This window comes from Copidosoma floridanum, unplaced genomic scaffold (assembly GCF_036245765.1).
Source record: "Copidosoma floridanum isolate Cflo_tuat_1 unplaced genomic scaffold, Cflo_Japanese_pri ptg000030l, whole genome shotgun sequence".
In the NCBI taxonomy this organism is placed as follows: Eukaryota; Metazoa; Arthropoda; class Insecta; order Hymenoptera; family Encyrtidae; genus Copidosoma; species Copidosoma floridanum.
This window is the reverse complement of record NW_028321907.1, coordinates 31,380,217-31,401,996: the sequence shown is the minus strand read 5'-3', so window position 1 is coordinate 31,401,996 and position 21,780 is coordinate 31,380,217. Positions and strand designations below refer to the sequence as shown.

At 33.2% G+C, this 21,780-nt stretch overlaps 1 protein-coding gene across 1 annotated transcript in view; it reads left to right on the top strand.

Annotated features, from left to right (window-relative positions):
- Positions 1–21,780, top strand: part of LOC106640133 (uncharacterized) — a 263,376-nt gene that overhangs the window by 18,860 nt on the left and 222,736 nt on the right. Inside the window, exon 2 of the mRNA XM_089596750.1 lies at positions 10,171–10,378. Within this exon, the coding sequence (XP_089452876.1) occupies positions 10,171–10,378 (208 nt within the window). The remainder of the gene's footprint in view (positions 1–10,170; positions 10,379–21,780) is intronic.

The window sequence follows — 21,780 nt, the reverse complement described above, 5'->3', positions numbered from 1 at the left end:
GCAGGAAAACCAGATAACATTTCAACTTATCCTGCTTATGTATGATGTAATGAAGAAAAAAAGAGGTCAAAATAAAGTGGATCGATTTAAGCGCAAGATTGAAAGAGAACACAAGAAAAAAACTCTGAATCCATCCAAAAATACATCTTGTAGTAAGAAATAATCCGTTTTAACTAATAATTCTAATTTTAATATTATGGAGTATCAAACAAAAAATTTAGATGAAACACCTGAGCTTTCTTCGTGCTTCTTTTTAAGTGTTGCTTGCGCTACAAGTAATTTGTGTAGTTATTCTAGTACTACATTATATTTAAATTATTTTATGTGTAACATGATGATTATAATTGTTTGTCATTCAGAAGTTCAGGTTAGTCTAAATATCCAGAAGAATGCTTGTGTAATCTATAAAGTAAAGAGTTGAACGAATCTAGAGAATCGATGACCAATACTACTACTTGCTTTAATGGATTTCATGGAATATTGTCTATACAAACTGATGAAGATCTGATTCACATGACTGAAATGCACTACTCAACGTTTAATTCATTGGTTTCATTACTTCCAAACGCATCCAAAAAAAGTAAAAATTATATTCAAAACATGCTGTTCAATGTTTTAACGAAATTTAAACTAGGCCTTTCGTATTCAGCTTTAGAAACCATTTTTCAGACACACCGTACAACTGTGCAAATAATGTTTACCAAAACTTTCCAGTGTTTATCTGTAGATTTAAAAAAATTTATTTTTTGGCCCAGTAAAGAAGCAATGAAAGCTACACTTCCAGAATCATTCAAAAAAGACTAGGCCAATTGTAGAGCAATAATATATTGCACAGTGATTCGGATTGAAATTCCTTCGAAAGTAAAAGAATCCGTATTGTATTACTTACACTACAAAAATTACCGTATAATTAAATTTTTAGTAGCATGCACTCCAAATGGCTTCATTAGTTTTGTTAGCAAAGCCTTTCGAGGTAGGTCTAGTGACAGCTTCATAACAAATGATTGTGGTTTTTAAGATAAATTTGAAGCAGGGGATGTCATATTGGGTTTCCAAGGAGACAAAAAGTTTCCAAGTATACAAGCTGGGATAGAAGGAAAAAAGCTCTATTTGTGTTGCCTCCATTGGCCCACAACTTGCAATTTACACCAGTTGAAGTAGTGAAAACCTATTAAATTGCGAGAGCTCGTATACAGATAGAACGGATAATGCAGAGTATAAAAATACTCTAAATTTTTTAGTTTATAAACTTACAATTACTTTCCCATATAGAGAATTTAGTTAAAGTATGCTGCGCATAAGTAAATCTACAAAATCCCAATATTAAATAATTCTGCTTTTTTCATGACTCTGCACATATTTTATAATCTTATAAATAATGTAACTCTAAATAAACAATATAGTTTATTTCACACTTACACTGAAATTTTTACATTATATTTTTATGTGCCAAACAGGGTAGGTAGTTTTTGAAATAAAAGTTCTCCAACTGAGGAATGCTACATTGTAAAAATGAATTATTTCTTACAATAGGAAAAAGAATAGAATCCTTTGGTAAAAAGGTAGCAAATGAACTAACATCTACATTGAGTACATACATTCCTGTTTGTGTTTGTGTGTAATAAGCATGGTTCTCTTTTAAAGCAAATTTACCTTTCTGTATGTACAAGTAAGGTACGTTAAAAGTTTGTGAATCCTTGTCATAAATTAATTTGTTTCTACACGAATAACGTGATTTTATCTCCAAAATTGACATTTGACCAGTTTTTTTGCATACCAACACAGCACTAGCTAAACAAACTAACCAGGGTTGATCTTCTTTCACCAATAATCCTACTTCAATCATATTACGAAATTGTCTAATGCAATCACGATTCAAAACATTCAAGCAAATTTTCTCCATTTTTAGGCCATATTTAAATGCTTCTGTGTGAATATTATCCATATTAGTAACTGTTCTACTAATTTTGAACAGATTCGTGTATGTAAAATCGTATGTGCACTACTTGCTGTTAATATTTTATTTCTTTCCACAAACCTTATTTCGCAAGCTGACTGATCTATTGTTTCTAAGCATAAATTTGTAATATTGTCACTATTTATGCAAATAATATTTTTGAAGTATAAGAATACATTATAAGGTGAAGTATAAAATTCTCCATTGGAGAAAAAAAAAAATTTTTTTTAAGAATTCTGACTAATGCTGCAGTGGAATTAATGTTCTTGATTTTTACAACATTTACTACTTTTTCAATGATATAAACAATTATGTACTTTGCACATGTTTCACTTTCAGTTATGGATTCTACTCTTAGCATTGCTTTTAAAGTGCACGGAATATCTCCTAAATCGGCTAAAGTAAAATCATGAGGTTTTACACTCAAAGCTTTTTTACATATTGGTGGTGGTGGATGATGAACTTCTACTCTTTTTCCTTTTGAATGAACGTAAAGTTGGCCTGGCTTACCCCACTCTTGACTAGCATCAGTTTTTGTTTTTGTTGAAAGCTCACTATTTACAAAATATAAGGCTGCAGCAACATGTTTACAAGTACCTTTAATACCAGAAGCACAAGTGCATGTTCTTATTTCAACGCATCTTTTAATATCTAGCTGCATAAATAAAATTAATTTATTTAATTTTAAGGTTATTAGAATTGTAATTCATTATATTATTTTAATAATAACATGTTTACATCAATGTTAACTAAATAAGGACTGTTATTCACTCTAGTCTGTGGAATAACTTTTCCTTTCATAGAACTTTTTCCGGCTATTTCTTGCTCAATGACATCAAATACATGGTTACTATTAAAGAGAGCCAATCCTTTTTTTTGTACTTAGTAATAAAAAGTAATAAAACATTTTGTGTGACCGGTAAAACCCAAAAGTTATATTTTTATTCATATTTTAAAAACGATCTTTACTGCATATCCGAAAGAGCTATATGTAGTGAATTTTTTTCTACACTTTAATAGACACGAGCGCTTTCGAAAAAATTCATTTCAAACATGCGTATTTCTACTACTATGCGTATTTTTTACATTGCAGGATCGCTTACAGATAATTAAAAAAAAAAGTTTATCAATGTTTGCATGTAAACGTGTACAATTTGGTAACCACGCGGACTCTCCATAAAGTCATGCGATGGCGCTGGTGTCTTTGTGCACGAAGCCTACTTAAACAAATGGTTGTTCCATTTATTGTATCATTGGTAAGAAAAATGTAAAGACTATTATAAATTAATCCTTTTTTGATAAAAAATCCGTTATATCTTCATTTTAAGTTGCTCGACAAAAAATGTTTTCTTACCCACATAAAATTGCTTCAGGCAGTAACCTCAAAAAACTGTACTAATTTATAAATAACTATACTATATTCCATCGCAGATTGCAATACATCAAAAGTTTTTCCTGTATCTATCATTTTACATCTGTTTCCACCTTCTGCTATACAATGTTTCCATTAGTATAATTATTGATATTTATTGCTATATGCATGTGAGGCTGTAAAAAAAATATGTTTCTACATTATTAAAACACCCTTGTATATAAACTTATCTTAAATATACTTACCTTCAAATCCATTTGTCTTAAGTTTTGTAAAAAAAAGTATGTCTCTTTCTCTTCTCAAGGTTGATGACTTTTGACAAATAATGTCAGATTTCTTTTTACTTTAAAATTCTTGCATTTCTGAATCCAAAATTTTACAGTCAGAATCTTCGTCAATTAAATAAATATAGAACAAAGATAGTGTGTAAAAGAGCGAGATCCGTACATTTTTTGGCAAGACGCACTAATTTTTTACCATCATGTTGTATTGTGTTTCAAAGAGACATCATATTTTATTTTAGAGACCAATTCGGCACTTTAAATTCGTAAGTATCACAACTGTAAGATGACGAAGAAAAAGATGAAAACACAGGTACGCACTCTTTTCAGATTTTAGATTGACCTAGTGAAAAAGCGTAAAATGAGAGATACCTTCGTTTAGTCAAGCTAAAAAGAGTGGGATGAAGAAAGGGATAATGATCCTTAGCTCGAGAGATGCAAGTATATGATACGCGCTCGCTCTCTATTTCAGCTTGACTCTCCACGGTGAATCAGCTATACGGTTGTCACTGCCGCCGTCGCAGCCGTCGCTGCTACGAAGGGGTTTATCTGTTTTCATGATTTTAAAATAAATACACTCTTATAAAGTCAACTACACTAACATGCGTAGTTAAGTGTAAATGACGCCATGGATACGCGCTGGCAGCATCCGTTGACGAGTATAATTTGTGGTCCTACAGGGTGTCTTTGTCAAAAGATTCTTCAATTTTATCAATAAAATGTCTAGTGTACAGTTCGATAGAATATTATTTTACTACGCAGAGGGACAGGATGGTTAGAAAAGTGAAAATTAAAAAAAAAATCTAACAAACTTAATTTCGTGAAGGACTACCAAAACTCGAAGATTATTCGAACGATCCTCAACGTAAGAAACTACTCATAATCGATGATTTAATTCGTAAATCGTCTCACAATGTTGTTGTGGATATATGTAAAAAAGAGAGTCATCATGAAAATATAAGTGTAATGTTCATATCTCAAAATATTTTTTATAATATTAAACAATATTATACAACACTTGGCAAGACAAATTTTTCCCAAAGATCCTAAATTTGTACAAGAAGCGTGTCAGAATGCCACGATAAAGGGACATGGATATTTAACGATCGATTTCGTACGTGCATGTTTGCTGATAATGAGTACCAGTATGTATATTTACCAGAATACATACACAGTACCTATACTTTCGTGGCCTAAAGCAAAAAAAATGTTTTGCTGTAAATATTGGTCCACGAGTTTGCATCTTCAGTTTTGTTTAAACGATGGAAGCATTTGCATCACAACCGATAACAGGTCAGCACTTTGGTCACCGAAATGGCCATTGGTCTTGAAACATCTCGTTTTCTTCAAAAATACCGTTGAAAGCTCTCGAGCATTTAAATAAAGATCAGCATGTTGCAAAAGCTGATAAAAATTAACTTATTGTATTTACAAGTGTATTTTAGAGGTTGTAAAAGGTGTTGTTCCTTTGAAAAAATCACAAAAATTAAAACTTTAAAAATTTAAAAATGTGTTGAAAAAAGTAGTTTCTAAGAAGAAGAAGAAATAAGGCTGTAATGGTGAAGATTCTTGGAAAAAAAAGAAAAATTATTGCACAACAAGGTAATGGAATAACAATGGTTTCCTATTTTTTATACTTTAAGCGCAATATTAGCAAGAGTTTTATAAAATAGAAAGCTATTATGTGTTATGGAGAAAGAGAAAAAAATGGCTTTAATTTCAAAAAAACAGCTTGAAAGAATACACAGTAATAATGGGAAACCATTCCATGATACTGTAATACCTGTTTCCACTGCTACTAACAATTTTTCGTCGCAACGAGTCTTACAATCTACATAAACTGTTGGAAACAATCTTAGTCCTTCAAATGATAAAATGAAAAAATTCTTGACTCTAATGCAGTCAACGACGAATGTGAAAAATCTAAAAAACATTTAAGAGTCTTACGAAGGTACTTTTATTTCACAGATGAACAAATAAATCCACACGTGTTAACGGAAATAAAGGAGGAAAAATATGATGCAGATGCAAACGCTTAAATAAACCATGATATGATTCTGAGAACTATACCTAAAGCATAACGAAAAAAGTCTGGATTTTAAAACTATTTAAAAAAAATCAAACGTCAAATTAGTTGGAATAATAAATGTGTCGTGACTATTGATAGTAAAAAAATACAACGTTTTAATATTATTGACTTAATAAATGATGCGGTAAGACGCAGAAAAACAGTTAAATCTGTGGTCAGAAAAAAATTTGGTAATATGTTGCACAAGATCCTAACTCTTCAAGAGTTTGTCGGAAATGATGACCTGTGGAAGATTTGTAACGTCCATCGTATTATCTTATCTTATCGATCACTTTAGCAAAGACTTGTAAAAAATTCTTGAACTCGAGAAAGAAGATAGACCATGACTATGACCATATTACCGATGAATTGTCGAGTAAAGATACCAGTGAAACATATAAATCATTTGCGGAAACTACTAATAAAGAGAATGAAATTAATAATCAAATAATAATTAAAGTGACATCAAAAGTCCATCCAAAACATCTACACCTTTGCAAAAGGGAAGAGGAGTAGCAGGTCAGTGGCTTAGATTTTGGAAATAATAGATGTATTAAAAAAACAATACCTTATACCTAATTATATGGCTGGTTTTACCGGTGCTAGAAACTTAATAAGATTAAATAAAAATGATTCATCAGTTAAAATAAAGAAGTAAAGGTACAAGACGTTTACACGTTACACAAAACTATTCGACGTAAGTTTTTACGCCTTTTTTACGATGTTAATGCTTTAGGTGACTTGTGGGAGGTGGATCTCATTAAATTGTCAAACGCAATACAATGCATTTTAGGATTCAAAGAATAATTCAAATCCAGAAAGATCGTTCAGAAATAAAGAAAAATTACATGATGTTAGTTCACGGTAAACAACTGGCAAGCGTGTTAAAAGCAGTGTGCGATTAACTTATTATTTATTCTAATATATGTGAACCTAGTTTTTTGGGGACACGTTTGCACATTGATTACAAATAGTTAACTTGGATGCTAAAGAAGTTCCTTTTGGTAGTGCAGATGTCAAGATGTATATGCCTGTTGCATACGTACTCCTCTATAATAGATTTCATATAATCGAAATAGATATTAGAGACCAATTCGGTAAAACGATAGCATTCGAGTTTGGGACACTGACGATGGTGTTACATTTTAGAAGAGTGTTTTTTAGAACCCTTGTATAAAGTTTTTAAGATATCGTTCTCAATACGATGGTGGAGATAGAGGTATCAAGCAAATGTTTGCTGGTTCGCATGGACAGTGAGGCTATGGTTTAGGCTCTTTTTTTACGGGCCTTTTTTGCACAGCTATGTTATATATAACAAAAAGTGCATGCGTTATTGGAAAAGAAGTTTTTCGAACTGGTGTGAATATAATTAATAACATTGGTAAGCATGGTTTGCCATTTAACGGTTGTCTTGACAAATCGTGCAAGCGAATCCGGTATAAACTCAAAACGTAAGGCAACGAAAATGATTGCTAAATTAATGGAAGGATCCGGATATAATGCTTTTACTGTATAAACATTGAGCGCAATCTTGTAGCAGAAGCGATACCCAACACACCTCTACGATTCGTGCTAAAAAGAAAACATCTCGTGTGACAAAACAAGGAAAAAGAAAAGTGTTGTTAAAAAAATAAGAGCATAGGAAGGAAAACGAATGGTAAAAAAATTAAGCGTGTTAACTGTAAACAGAGTAAAAAGTCGTAGAAAAAGAAAAAATATAAAGTGACCGATAAATTTAGATAAATATTCATAATGTCTTCTTTACATAGCTATACTGATCCGTGTCGCAAAAGTGAGTTGGATTTATTTTCTCTTGCTATTACTCAGACAGCGTTAAAGGTGAGTTGATGGGCTTATGTTAAACCTGTTTCGTTACTAACGGACAAAAGTCCAATAGAGTTTGACATAAACTCTCAGAATGAAGATTATTTGGACCTTGTAAACACAATGCTAAGAGTTGATGTAAAATTAATACCTTACGACGAGGATACAGATGCGTCTGTGGCTCCAGTAAATAATTTCTTACACTCTATATGTCATCAAGTTGACGTATACTTCAATGAAAAAATAGTGACCCCTCCTAATAATGCTAACCCGTACAGAGCATACATCGAAACTGTATTAAATTATAAACCTGCAGCAAAAACTTCTCACTTATCCACGAGTTTTTGGGAAACTGATGTAGCTGGTGAGATGCATAAATTACCGGGATCGGAGAAAAATGAATCTTTTGCAAAACTTTAAGAGTATTTAAAGGATGGATGACAGTGGACTTGATGGGTTAGTTGCATTGCAATGTGTTAAATCGAGATAAACTTTTATTAAATGGTGCCGAAATTCGCATACGTCTGGTTCGTTCGAAGGATGCATAATATTTGATGGATACATCTAGAAGAAATTATTCAGTCAGTATTATCGAAGCAATACGTCTCGTATGATGAGTGAGAGTAAGTCCCACAGTTTTAATTGAAACAAAGACTTTAGGAAGCACTACTGCAAAATATCAAACCACCCTTGTGAAAGTTCAATCTTTTACTGTTGACAGTTGTATTACAAGTGACTGTTTGTTTTAAGTTATTCTTAGCCAGTTACCAAAAAGAATAATACTAGGATACATTGACAATAAAGCTTTTAATGGGGATAAAAAACTTATATCCTTTAATTTTCAAAATTACTCTATTAATTTTTTGTCGTTGTATGTTTATGGGAGTACAACTTTCGAGCAAACCATTACAACCTTCTTTTACATGAATCGGATCCATGTATGTTGAAGCTTATCATACGTTATTCTCTGGCTCCGGAATTCATTACATGGACAAGGGAAACAGCATACACACAAAAGATTACTCAAAAGGGTATTATTTTTTTGAATTAGATCTTACACTAGATTTGTTTGCGCACTTTGTGGGTCATATTAGAATTCAGTTATAAATGGTTCGGTAATAATAAAAGTACGCTCTGAGACGCCTGTGATAAAAACGATAAATTTCGTTCTCTACTGGGGGTTTGACAACGTGTAAGAAATAGAATCAAATTGCCAGATAGTTGTGAATTTCAACGCTTTAAAAGAATTTCTTTTTCTCTCTTTTTGTTACCTCCCTTCTAACACCACTGCCGCCGCTGCCCCTATAACTCCTCTTTTCATATTTACTACTACTAATTAAGCGCTGTTACAAACTTTTTTTCTTTAACCTGTAGTCTCGAGTCTTTTGTTGAACTCGAGGCATTAAAAAAAATTTCTAGCATCATGGAAGAAGCATGTGTTGAACACTTTTCATTATGTGTATGACATGAAGTATATTGCGTCATGGTAAGATCTCGCAACCTTTCAGTACAATCTTGGTGAATAAATTTTAGAGCTACATAATTGTTAAAAACTCGTAATTACTTTTAAATTGTGGTACAAATAATATTCAAAGTAGGAAAAGTGCGCTTCTGTAGTATAGTACAGTAACCATGAAATAGTATTCAAGTAATTACGTGCAGATGTATAACAGGAAAAATTTAATCAAAAGTAACAAAAAGTCAAATAGTAAAAAATCTATCTTTAATAACAATAGCTAAGTGCTATTAAATTTTCAAAGAGAGGATCTAGAGTTTTTATGGCTTCTATTAAAATAAAAAAAAATTATCATAAAACGTTGTTTGTAATAAAATTAACAATATTTTTGTGGTCAAAAAACAAATCTCTAAAACTTTAAATTTTTTTCTGCAACGGTTTACAAGTTGATAACATCATTGGATTCAAATTTAGTTTGTCGAATCATACAAAATTTAGCAGCTTAGAAGAATATTGAGCTTAGCACGCATCAATTTATTTTTACTTTAATTTTTAATGTAAATTATGTTTAAGATATCCAAAATATTTTTAATTTTATTGATCAAAGTTCTGATCAAAAGTTTAGTTTTTATACTTTTGGTACGTTTTCACTATTTAGAAAATGACTGAAAGAAGATAAACGATTAATACAAATAATTTTACTTTCGTGAAATTCTATCTTTAGGATTACAAGTTATTCTAATAAATTAATAAATAAAAACAACTGCTCCGTGAAAAGACTGTGCAATGCACCTGAAATTTGCACTTTAAAATAATTTACCCTTCGTTAAATCTGTAAGTAGTGATTTTCCGACTTGTACACACCTATCCCCAATTTTACAAAATTTCTTACTCTTAGATAAAATGATTGATTTAAATGTATCACTATTGTTGAATTCAAATTTAACTATGCATCAGTATTGTCTTTTACAGTTTATATTTTGTACAGTTATGCAAACTTCTATAAAAACAAAACGTACCCTATCAATATTGTCAGTATTATGAATTTTTTACACAAGTACTTTAACTATTTAAAAAAATTTTTTCTTTGGTTCATTTGAATGTGACATATGCACAACCCATTCATCTTTCGATGTAGAATCATTGCAAAAAATCAAAGTCCTAAATTATATTTACTAGATAACATAAAATACGGTGTAATATTTATTTCAGGGCAGACTTTTGGAAATCACAAGCACGTAAATACTGTGACTCTTGCAAGTGTTGGATTGCTGACAATAAACCAAGTATTGATTTCCATGAAGGTGGTAGGAAACACAAAGAAAATGTTAGTAAAAGACTTAAGGATCTTTATAAAAATAATGCTAAACAAGCTAAGATACGAAAACGTTTTGAAAAGGATATCGACGAAATGGAAAAGGTGAGATACCTATTATTATCGTTTATTCTATTGGCCACAACTTTGTCCATATCAAATACTAGTTTTTTTTTTCAAAATTCTAGTTAACTCATCAATACTTAAATATTTTGCATTCTTATGAACTATGGAGTTCATAACTTTTGAGATCAGAACAAGAAAAAGTAACAAAGGTACCTTCACTACAAATTTATCTTAGGTGGCTCCACTATCGCTAGAGTGACAAACTTAATTTTCCAATATAAAAAGGTATACTGTGACGATGATTTTTCAAGCCGATAACCAGCCACCTGGATCCTGTCACAAAAATTCTCTCGTACGTCACTTACCTAGTCCTTACACACTGGATTCCTCTCTTCCAGGAGATCTGCCACAGGTGTCTGGCTAGGACACGCCAAACACTCCTAAAAGGAAATGAAAAATGGGGAAAGGGGGCACTAATTACGAATAAACATAATCACTGACGTAAATTTCACAGCACGCTCACGCTATTTATTCGTCCTCTACACACTTTCGAATATCACACTTTTTCTCTCTCTCTTCTCTATAAATTACACCGTGCCTATAAGGTCAGTATGCCACTCGATGTATGTGCTCTGATCGTCCTCGCTGTCGAGCTTTTCCTTGGCTCGGCTGTTGGAGGCCTAAACTTACCTTACGTACACACGCATATACCAAGACGCATCATGTCATGCACACCTCGTAACGGTCACCATCGCGCGTCACTAACCTGAAAAATCTCTCTCTCACTCACGCGTTTCTAACATCCACCTTATCCCTGCATTTATTCACACACTCTTTCGCTCGGATAACTCGGATACCTCTATCCCCTTACCCAACTATAGTATACTACGCCCAGTACCTTTATAATATCCTCACGATCATGCTGCACTACTTAGGGTGTGTCCTAGTTTTGGCGGTTGCTTAGTCACACCGCTACCTTCCGGTAATTCTCTTCGCGGCAGCTGTCCTCTCGTCTCGCTAGATACCCTCCTCCTCTGGTTCTCTCTCTCTTTGCTATTCTCTCCTATATTACCTGTCACCTTCCCTGTAATTCTCGACTCTGATCTCTACGCTCTGCTCTCCCTGATGCCTCGTACCATACTGACTATGCTATGCAGTCGGCCTGCATGCGCGCGTCCCTCTCTTTGAATCTGGAAACCTCCAACGTTCCTAAAAACCGGTAAATAGTTAGAGGTTTCAAAAACTATGCCCTTGACGTTATAACTCGGCCCTTAATTGTTTCACAACGCTTTGCGATCTTATCCATCTCCCTTCTCTCTCTTACACATCCACTCACTCAGCCATATCTCACACACATTTAACTTCTCTCAGTGCTTTCGGTCCTTCTCTCTCCTCTTGGCTCGTAGTCTGCGGCACCGAGAACACACATTAAATAATGTGTTCAGAATATATATATATATATATAGAGCGCGCGGTGGCTCAGTCGGCTAGGTCGTGGATTGGCACGCGAGAGACCGTGGTTCGATTCCCGGCCAGTGCGACTTATCGAGCAAGTACCTCTGTGATTTTTTACATGTGCTTTTTCACCATGCAATGCTCCTCGAGGAGGGTCTGACATAAAAGAGGGTGATATAGGTATTATTCCATAAATATTCTGTAATATTTTATAGTCAATTTAAATGTATTCTAGATTCGTTGTCAATTGAATTTCATTTAATACTCTGCCCTATCTTTGTATGTGTGTAATTATGAATATAATTAAAACTGTTTATTGATGCACAATATCTAATGTTAATTTGGCAGTTACATTTTTTTAATAAATAATTATTACGAGTAATGTATTAAAGTATGAACAAATAAAGATTTTTAACTGCATGCATTATATAGATTTACAGCTGTATTTTTAGTTAAAAATACAGCTGAAAAGTATAGCTGAAAATACAGTCGCATGTAGCTAAAATTTTAGCTACATTTTTAGGTACATTTTAGAGCTGTACTTTCAGCTGTTAATTTTTTCCCGGACGTAGTAGACATCTAACCAGGGCGATATAGTAACATGTGCCACTAGGAACGAAAACTAACATTTACTACTTTAGGCATTTTTTTAACATTTGGACGTTTAGTGGACCCTTAGTTTTAGGGGTAGGGTCCAATAGGGTTCTCACCTGGTACGCATCCAACCAGGGCAATCACAAGGAGTCCCTCGAGGCCTGCATCACCGGTCTCTCAGGCTTGGTGCTTGCCCTTGCAACGTGTGCCAGCAGGTACGAAAACTACCATAACATCACTGTAACCTTAATATTTTACAATTATCAGGCCTTACAAGCATTAAACTACATCTTCCAAAAAAAATACTGACAAGAAAAGCTATTTAATATCGTTATCGTAGACATGATGTGCTTTTTTAAAGATTCTACAATGTTTTGCCCGTTTGTATGTATGCATATTGCCGCGTCAGTTTGTGCCACTGGGCAGTTAAGCAGTGGGCACGTATGTATGCGTGTGTTACTTGTGTCTAATTAAAGTATGAATGAATGTGTGTATATGCCTGTATACTGTCTAGTTCACGAGTTGTCTACTAGCATACAGACTTGAATACAGGTAATCCTGTGTACATATGCGCACAAACGTGAATACAATACATATATAGACTAGTAAATGTTGCCATCGAAAAAAAAAACGAAGACTACAAAAATAATAATCAAACACAGTGATATGTGATAAAGTAGTCATTTTAATGGCAAAAACCATGATAATATAGAGTGCCTTTTTTAAGACGTGTAATATTTCTAATGTTACGTATTTAAAAGTATTCAACACACTGAAAGATTCCAGAAGTAATGAGATCAACAGAATAACTGCAAGTTTGTTGCTCCATAAAAATGTTCTTACTAACCAAAAATATTTTAATATTGATAGAAATATCTTTATCAAGATAATGTGAGTAAATGAAAAATTTTACACAACGAAACTAAATATTTACAAAGTAATGAGATAATCAAAAAATATACATGTTTCTAAACATTTTCCTTAATCTATGTTATGATTATTGCAATACTTAAATAAGGTAAACATTTTGATACAGAGAAAATATGTCAATACTTTGCAAAATTATTACATCTGGATAACTTGCCAGGCCAGCTTGATACTGTTTTTGATGAGTAATAAAAATTGTGCAAATCCTATTTTTCTTCTGAAAAAGTTTATTAATTGTTTAATTGGACCACCTAAGGTATTTAAATTATTTGTTTTGTAAAAAAAAAAAAAAAAAAAAAAAACTGTTTTTTCAGCTACAATAAATGTCACATTTTATATTATAGGTAAATTACTGACGTTAAAGTTTGATATAACTTTTTTTAGTCTGCAGCGATGATTGTATGTATTTAGAATGTTTCGTTGGAATAAAAAATTATGCACTGTACGTTGCCTGAAGCAAAAATCCTAGTACAGACATAAAAAAATACTTAGAAGCTGTATAAATTATTTGGACTAGAGAAGCTTAGTGAATAAATAAGAAAGAGCATGCAAATCAGTTTCTAATTTATTCTGTTAAAACTGGCCTGTAGGGGTAGGCACGTTAGAACAGTATGGTGGGGTTGGAGGTGGCGAGAGTTGCCTTCGAGGATGTCAGATTGGCTGTTAAGATCGATTAACGAGGAGAACGCTGGGTTAAAGGTTCTAGGCTAGGTGAAACAACTGGTCTATCGAGATTAAAGTTGTCGCTGGAACTGGTGGGTGGCTGACTAGTAAAATGTAGAGTACAAAGTGAGGCGGCCACCAGTGTAGTGGACGTTTGATTACCTTGTTTGTTGGACAGTTGTGTAAAGAGAATTGGTAATGGTATGTGATATAAATAACTGAAGACAAAATTCGGCATTGATACGTGGACGTGGCCAGAAATGACCCTCGACCGACAAACGTAAAAAACTGTTTCTAAGATTTGTAGGCTTTTACTGGTGGTTCATGAAAAATTATGCACGCATTGTCCAACCTCTATCAAGACTTAAAAACGGGCACTGCATTAAAATGGGGTGATCAGAAGGAGCAGGTGTTCGAAACACTTGTGAACTCACTGTGCAGTGGACCTGTACTCATCGCCCTAGATTTAAAAAAACCCTTCCAAAAGACGCATCGGACTGTGCGCTGGGCACAATCCACAGTCACGGTAAAGTAGGAAATGACAAGCTTTGTTATTCTACATGTGAGAAGAAGCTGTTGGCAATTATATTCTCGAAAAAGCAATTTAAACCTTATTTATCTGAACATAAGTTCACAGTGATCACCGACCATGCACCTCTGAAACATTTCCACTCATCAAAGAAATAACATATTTGGCTCAATAAACTTAAAGCAGAACTATCAGGTTATAAATTTAAAGTTATACATCGCCCTGGCATAAAAAACAGGCCACTTGGCGCGCTTTTACGAAACCTGATAGTACACAAAGCAGAAAAAAATTTCTAGAGCGCTCTATACAAGAGCTGTATAAACAATTTCTCTTCTCTCCACATATGAAGGCAAGGGTCGCTGGTATGTGACTGTAGTCCTAATTTTGAGACAGTCTCACGAAAACGCTCGTTCCACCTTTTCAACCTAATCTTAAATCCATAAAAAGCTTTCTCTAATTTACAAACTTAGTCTTTCTTAAGCCTATCTTCATCAAGCAGGCCTTCAGAAATCTTCATGTATATCTCTTCCTTGATTGAACTATTCAATAAGGCTGTCTTGATCAAGTTGGTAGGTCTCTTGATTATATTTATTAATAATTAATACCACTGATCCTACAAGAGCTACTCCAGACACTGGAGCATAGGTTTTTTTCAAGTCGTATTTGTTTCTATCTTGGAAGCCACAAATTACGAATCTCGCGTTAAACTTCGTATTTCCATCTTTATAAATCTTTGTCTTCATAACCTATTTAGAGGTGATGATGTTCAGCTTGCCTCCTTCAGCATTCATGGTTGGTCTATCTACAATTTTCCTTACTTAATTTTTACGCATTGACTCCAGTTCTTCGTCAATTGCTCTGAGCCATTGATCTCGATCTGCGGCTGTGACAGCTTCTTTGTAGTTTGCGGAATCCTTGTTTTATCCAGCAGTCAGGGCGTGTGTCATTTTATCTTTAGCCTCTGGGATCAAACAATTACTATCACCCTCAGACTGAAGCTTGTTTTATATATTATTATTATATAAAAACTATTATTCAACTTGTTCGTGTCGATAACTTCTGCGAAACTCGTATCATTGACGGTAGAAGGTTGTTGAAGGTTTTCTTGAATAAGATCTCTATTCTTATTGGGCCCTCCTTGCTCTTTCTTGATTCCTCGTTCTCCCTACGTTTCTAATAACTGTTCAAGACTATCGTTATCAAACTTAATAATCCATTAATCTTGCTTAATGTCCATGTTGTGATTATCCCACTTTGCTATCATATCTATTTTTCAGATATCTCTGAACACAAGTCTTTCGTGAAATCTCACATCTTGACTCTCATAAAATTTTTCGTCTTCTGGTCGTAAAACAATATAGCCAGTGGTGGTATAACTAACCAGCATCACTCGTATACCTTGTGGGCTGAATTTGGATCCAGTGTTTCTTTGTATCTTGATGAATTCCACACAACTAAATCTTCTAATTTAAGTTATATCTATCTTTAGATTGGGCGCAAACTTTCTTTCAAGTGGCTTAATTGTACTTTTTCTTCAGGTGTTCAAAAGCAGGCTTTTAATTTTAGCAATTTGGCACCCCTTGCATGTTGCAATAAAGCTATAGAACACAGCCTTATTCAAATTTTTATTGCCTGGATACTTTCTGTGCAATGCCTTAAGATATTCTGCCGATGCATGTCCGAATTTCACGTGCCAGAGCATGGCTCTAATATTTCTTTCAAATATTTCATACTTCTCTGTAAAGGGACTTAGACCTTCTGAAATCTCATGAATTATAAGTTCTTTACAATCATTAATTTTTCCATCTTCAATAGTTTTATGAAACTCATTTTGTTGAGTGGTATTATAACAAGCTCTTTAAGATACATGCAGAGACATTTTTAATCATTAAACAATCTGTAATTTCTTTACACTTCTTGTTGTTACTTATGCTCCAGACATCTAGCCGTAGTTCCACTATCTAGTAAGGACTCTTGCAGATGCAAGAAATTGAAATCTCGTTAGAGCGTGTGTCAAATATATCTAGCTTTGTGTTATCTAGGTAGATACTCATGCCTCTCTTAGCAAACTGGCAAAGCGACAGCAAGTTTCCAGCGAGCGCTTCAGCGCATGTTTCTCTATCTGTTTGCTTTGAGCACAATTCCGAAATCCCGCCCTTACTGGGCACTTTAAGAACGATTGGTCGTGATGAGAAAAGGATAGTACTATGATTCGATTTCCACATGCTTGTAAAAAAGTGACATTTAAGGGTTGGCCACCTAGCGAATGGAGCCGGAAGCTCGATTTCATAATAATTACCCTTTCTAATGACGACCAATCGTTTTGAAAGTCTCCAGTGGGGGCGCGATTTCGGAATTGCGTTTAAAGCGAATAATCTTGTTTCGATTATTCTTTTATGCATTTAATCTAGACAATCCTGTATTACTTTTACCTTCTTCACCCTGTTTCTTGTTATCAACCTTGGATTTTTGTTGTTGTTTTTGCATGCTGCCTATCACCTTTCCGTTTATTATTCTGTCTATTTTTACTATTATGATTTTTATTACTATTGTAACCACAACCACTATTATTACGTTTGTAATCCCAACCGTTAGTTTTATTTCAATTATCTTTGCACCTCTCAATGTGGTCTCTCAGATTTTGGACGTATCATTGGCAGGTGTAGCACTGCCTAAGATTCTGTCCGTTTCCTCGAGTAGTGTTCGTTGTCGTTACATCCGTAACATAGGGTGCTGATAATAGGCAATAGCTGCGTTCGCAGCTGTTACGGTGGCAGAGAATCAAAAACCTGACTCACCTTGGCTTGCTTCTGTGCCAGCCCCACCTCGGCTTGATCCTGCATCTGCTGATGATTGTGAGGATAAACCTTCAGCCTCCTGTTTCAAAATACATTGTCCTAAATACTATATATATATATATACATATGGGGAGAATCACGTCAACTGTCCCAGCGCCGTGGTGGACGGCCCGCGCAGGCGTCAAACACGACGTTTTCAACTCGTCGTTTCGGTGTCAAAACTTTGATAAAAAAATTATCTATAAACACATGCTTACGTATTTTTTCCTCAGTTTTCCAGTGGTGGCATCAGTTGTTCGAAAATTTTCTCCCACAACCTCGAAAAATGCACTTGTTTGAAAAACACTTTTTATCTCCATGATCTTCAACTTTAGGAATTTTTTTGATTGTCTAGATCGAAAGATGAGACATTTTTACGTAGATATCGACAATAAAAAAAGAGGGGTTTTTCATTTTTATAACGTACTTAAACGACGAACGAGACGATGCGAGCCGCGGCGGCCGGGCCATGCGTGGCAGCAGCGCGTCCGCCGTGTGTCGTCTGCTACAGTGAGTCTGTTTGGCTATATAATATATAATGTAGTAGTGGCGATGTAAACAACAATTAGTTAACCAGGGCTTACAATGGATAAATAATAAATCTTTTGATAAAATTTATTCATATATACAACAATTTTATAATAAAGAAATAAATAATTTATATTGATTTAATATTAGATATTTACATAAATAAAGTAAAAAATAAAAACAAATTTGTTTTACTTCGTTCTCTCTTTCTTTTTAGGCATGGTAATTGAAGTGACACTTGTTTTACGTTCTTTCAGTTTCGGAAAAATTGCATACTGGTTACTCAAAGAAGTTTTCTTTAACATTAATTTATTATCCTTAATGGGGATAAACGCATGATAATTCAGTGTCCCTGGAATCAGTTTCGCACTGGAAATTTCGTCTTTTAATCTCAAGGAAGTTTCTTCGTAGTCAGATTTGCTACTAAAAAAAACCTTCGTTTCTTTGCAGTGTTTTTCCGCCCAGTGAAAAAGATCTTGTGCCATTAGAATATGATTTCCGGAAGAGAGTTGCAAACTCGACCTTCTAGCTCTACGTTTTGAATTCGCGCCTACCCCATCACATCCTCCTTTCCCGTGAGCAGTCGCGTGAAAGTGCCACTCCGCTGGAATCCCAAACTCCTTTTCGTGATTCAACAGGAAATGAAAATTAGTTTTGTTTTTAAAGTGCTGCGATGCGCCGTTGCTCACGTAATAAATTTTTTTCGGATTGAACTCTCTTTTCAAATAATTGACGATAATTTTTTGGTAAACTTGTACGGCAACCGTGTCGTGCAAAAGGTAATCTGATATCACTGCTAAGCTTTTGTGTTTTAATTAATTGTTTTCTTTATAGTACACAACGCACGTAAATATCGTAGCCTGGTTGTTATTCCAGTAATTTGTGGTAGAAGTCATACAGTTGTAAATCTAGCTGTTTATCTTGAAAATAAACAAAAACTCATATTTAAAGAAAATAATATAAAAAATGTAATAAAAAATTATTAAACACCCCTTACAGCTTGGTTTGAATTAAATAAAGTAGATGATTTTGCAAAATCGCTAAAATATGTTAACATTCCAGAACATTACATTTTTGACAATGAACTTAAAATTTGGAAAAAAAGGAAAGTTAAACTAAAAAATATTGCTATAGGTAGATTAAACATAGTATCTCCAGAAGATCATGAACGCTTTTTTTTAAACTTATTTCAAATAAATTACATGGGGCTACATCGTTTAAAGACGTTAAAAAACATAATGGAATAACATATAAAAATGTCAGGGATACTGCAATTGCAATGGGTTTAATAGAACATGATTCTGAAATCGACAATATTTTTAAAGAAGCCATAACAATTATGTTTCCATACCAGTTAAGACAATTTTTTGCTTGGTTTTTTATTTCAGAAAACATTCAAGGAGATGAAATATGGAATGAATATAAAAAATATTTTACGGAAGACTTCGATAATGATAATAATAATTGTGCTCTTCTACATATTAATCAAATTTTGGTATCGGAAGGTAAATCATGTGAGTCTTTTAGTTTACCGACACCAACCATTAGCAACTATATAAATAATTGCAATTTGAGGAAATATCTTTCAGTAAAAAAATGTTCGATATAATGTACACAAATTTAAATGAAAATCAAAGAAAAATTTTTAAAACTATTTGTGAACAAGATGAAAAAGTATATTTCATAGATGGTCCTGGTAAATCTGGAAAAACCTACTTATATAAGACACTCATTTATTACTTTATTTCTAGAGGTAAAAATATTTTGTCAATGGCTTGGACAGGAATTGCATCTGTATTACTACCAAAAGGTATGACCAGTCATAGAACTTTTCGTTTACCTCTAGACTTAGATAATATTAAAAGTGCATTTTTAGAATTTGAAACTGAAAAAAAAAATTAAGGGAAGTTGATTTAATAATATGGGACGAGGCTTCTATGATTCCAAAAAAAGCTCTAGAAATCGTTGATAGAACGTTAAGAGACTTGTGTAATACAAAACTTTGCTTTGGTAATGAATTAATAGTATTAGGAGGAGATTTTCGACACATCCTTCTTCCAGTTATAAAAAACGGTAATAAAACTACAATAATAGAAGAAACTATTAAATCATCATTTTTATGGAACTTCTTCAAAATTTTAAGATTACAAAATAACATCCGTTCTAGTAATAACGAATTTTCAAAATTATTGTTAAGAATTGGAGAAGGGGACATAGAAACATTTAACATTCCTAAATCCTGTATAACAGATGATGGCTGTACCAAAATATTTGGTAATTACAGCAACTGTTTCGACAATAACGTGATACTTACTTTACATAATGAATATACTTTTTTTTTAAACAATAAGATTTTAAGTAAATTACATGGGGAAACTAAAACTTATTACAGCATCGATACTGCAACATATAATGGTGTTGATAAATCAGATGATAATATTTATATAAATTTTTCCGTAGAAATGTTAAACAACATTCGTAAAGGCTTGCCACCTCATAAACTTAAATATAAAATAAGTACAATAGTAATGTTAATTCGAAATTTGAGTATATCAGACGGATTATGTAACGGTACACGATTGCGAATTACTTAATTACTGAAGTATAACGTAGAAGGCGAAATAGTAACGGGAGAAAAAATTGGTAATAAATTTTTCATTCCAAGAATTACATTTAATACTGGAAATACTTCATCATTACCTTTTATTTTATATAGAAAACAATTCCCATTAGTTGTAGCATTTGCTATGACTATAAATAAGTCTCAAGGTCAAAGTTTTTATAATGTGGGATTATACTTAAAAAAACTTCTATTTTCTCATGGTCAATTATACGTGGCTTTATCAAGATGCAAAAATAAAAATGGCATTTTTGTTCAAGTCGATAGAGAAAACAGTTTAGAGATTGAAAATATAGTTTGGAAAGAAATTTTTGAATATAACAATGTATCTAATATTCATAACATGATTTAATTATTATTTTTTTATGTATAGGTAAAATTTATTAATTAATAATACATATTATGAATGTATATTGTGTTCATCTATTGTACCAATTTCAGCATTAATTTAAAACAAAATAAAAATGAACGTAAGTCTTCGTGGTTTCATAAGGCTTTATAAGATGGCTCATAAAGTAATGCCAAACTTTCATTGTTTATATTAATGATTCTCTAAATTTAACTTAAGTTTATGTACGTAAAAAGAAGAATTGTGTCATAAAGGACTATATAAGTGATGATAATATAATAATTATGCGCACCAATATTTGTGTATATATTATTTGGTTTCAAAATATTTTTAACTCCATATAAATTGGTTATTAAACGTACTTAGTTGTATAAATAATGATGTTTTGCACAACAACCCCCTATGAATCAATTTACGACTTTTAATTTCTTCTTGATGATGAAATAAATCATGGCAATAAGACAGTTTTGTCCAAAGATAGGTAAAGACGGTATGATCACGGTCAGGTTCCAAAAAAGTGGTGTGGGGAGGCAGTGGGGGCCATGAAAAAATTCATGGGGGTCAGTGGGAGGGCCATAGGGGGTAGGTGGGGGAAAGTGGGATGTTTTGAGAAAAAATACTATACAATATTTCCATGTGATTTGGTAGGAATGTGGTAATAGACTTTAACACATTGACAGGGCTGGCAAACTGCAACGTTACAAAATGCTAATAAAAAAAGTCAGCCCGCCAAAAACTTTATGCTTACAAAGAAACCAAGGGATCCTGTAAATCGAAATACAATTGATTGTATTTAAGTTTAGCTGATTATAGTATTGTGCAGTAATCTGTAACTGGTTGATTAAATATTAAAACATACATTGTTATTATCCCATGAAGCCATACGTGGTTGAACCTTCTGGCTTGAATAAAGACTTATACCATACTTCTATACTATTC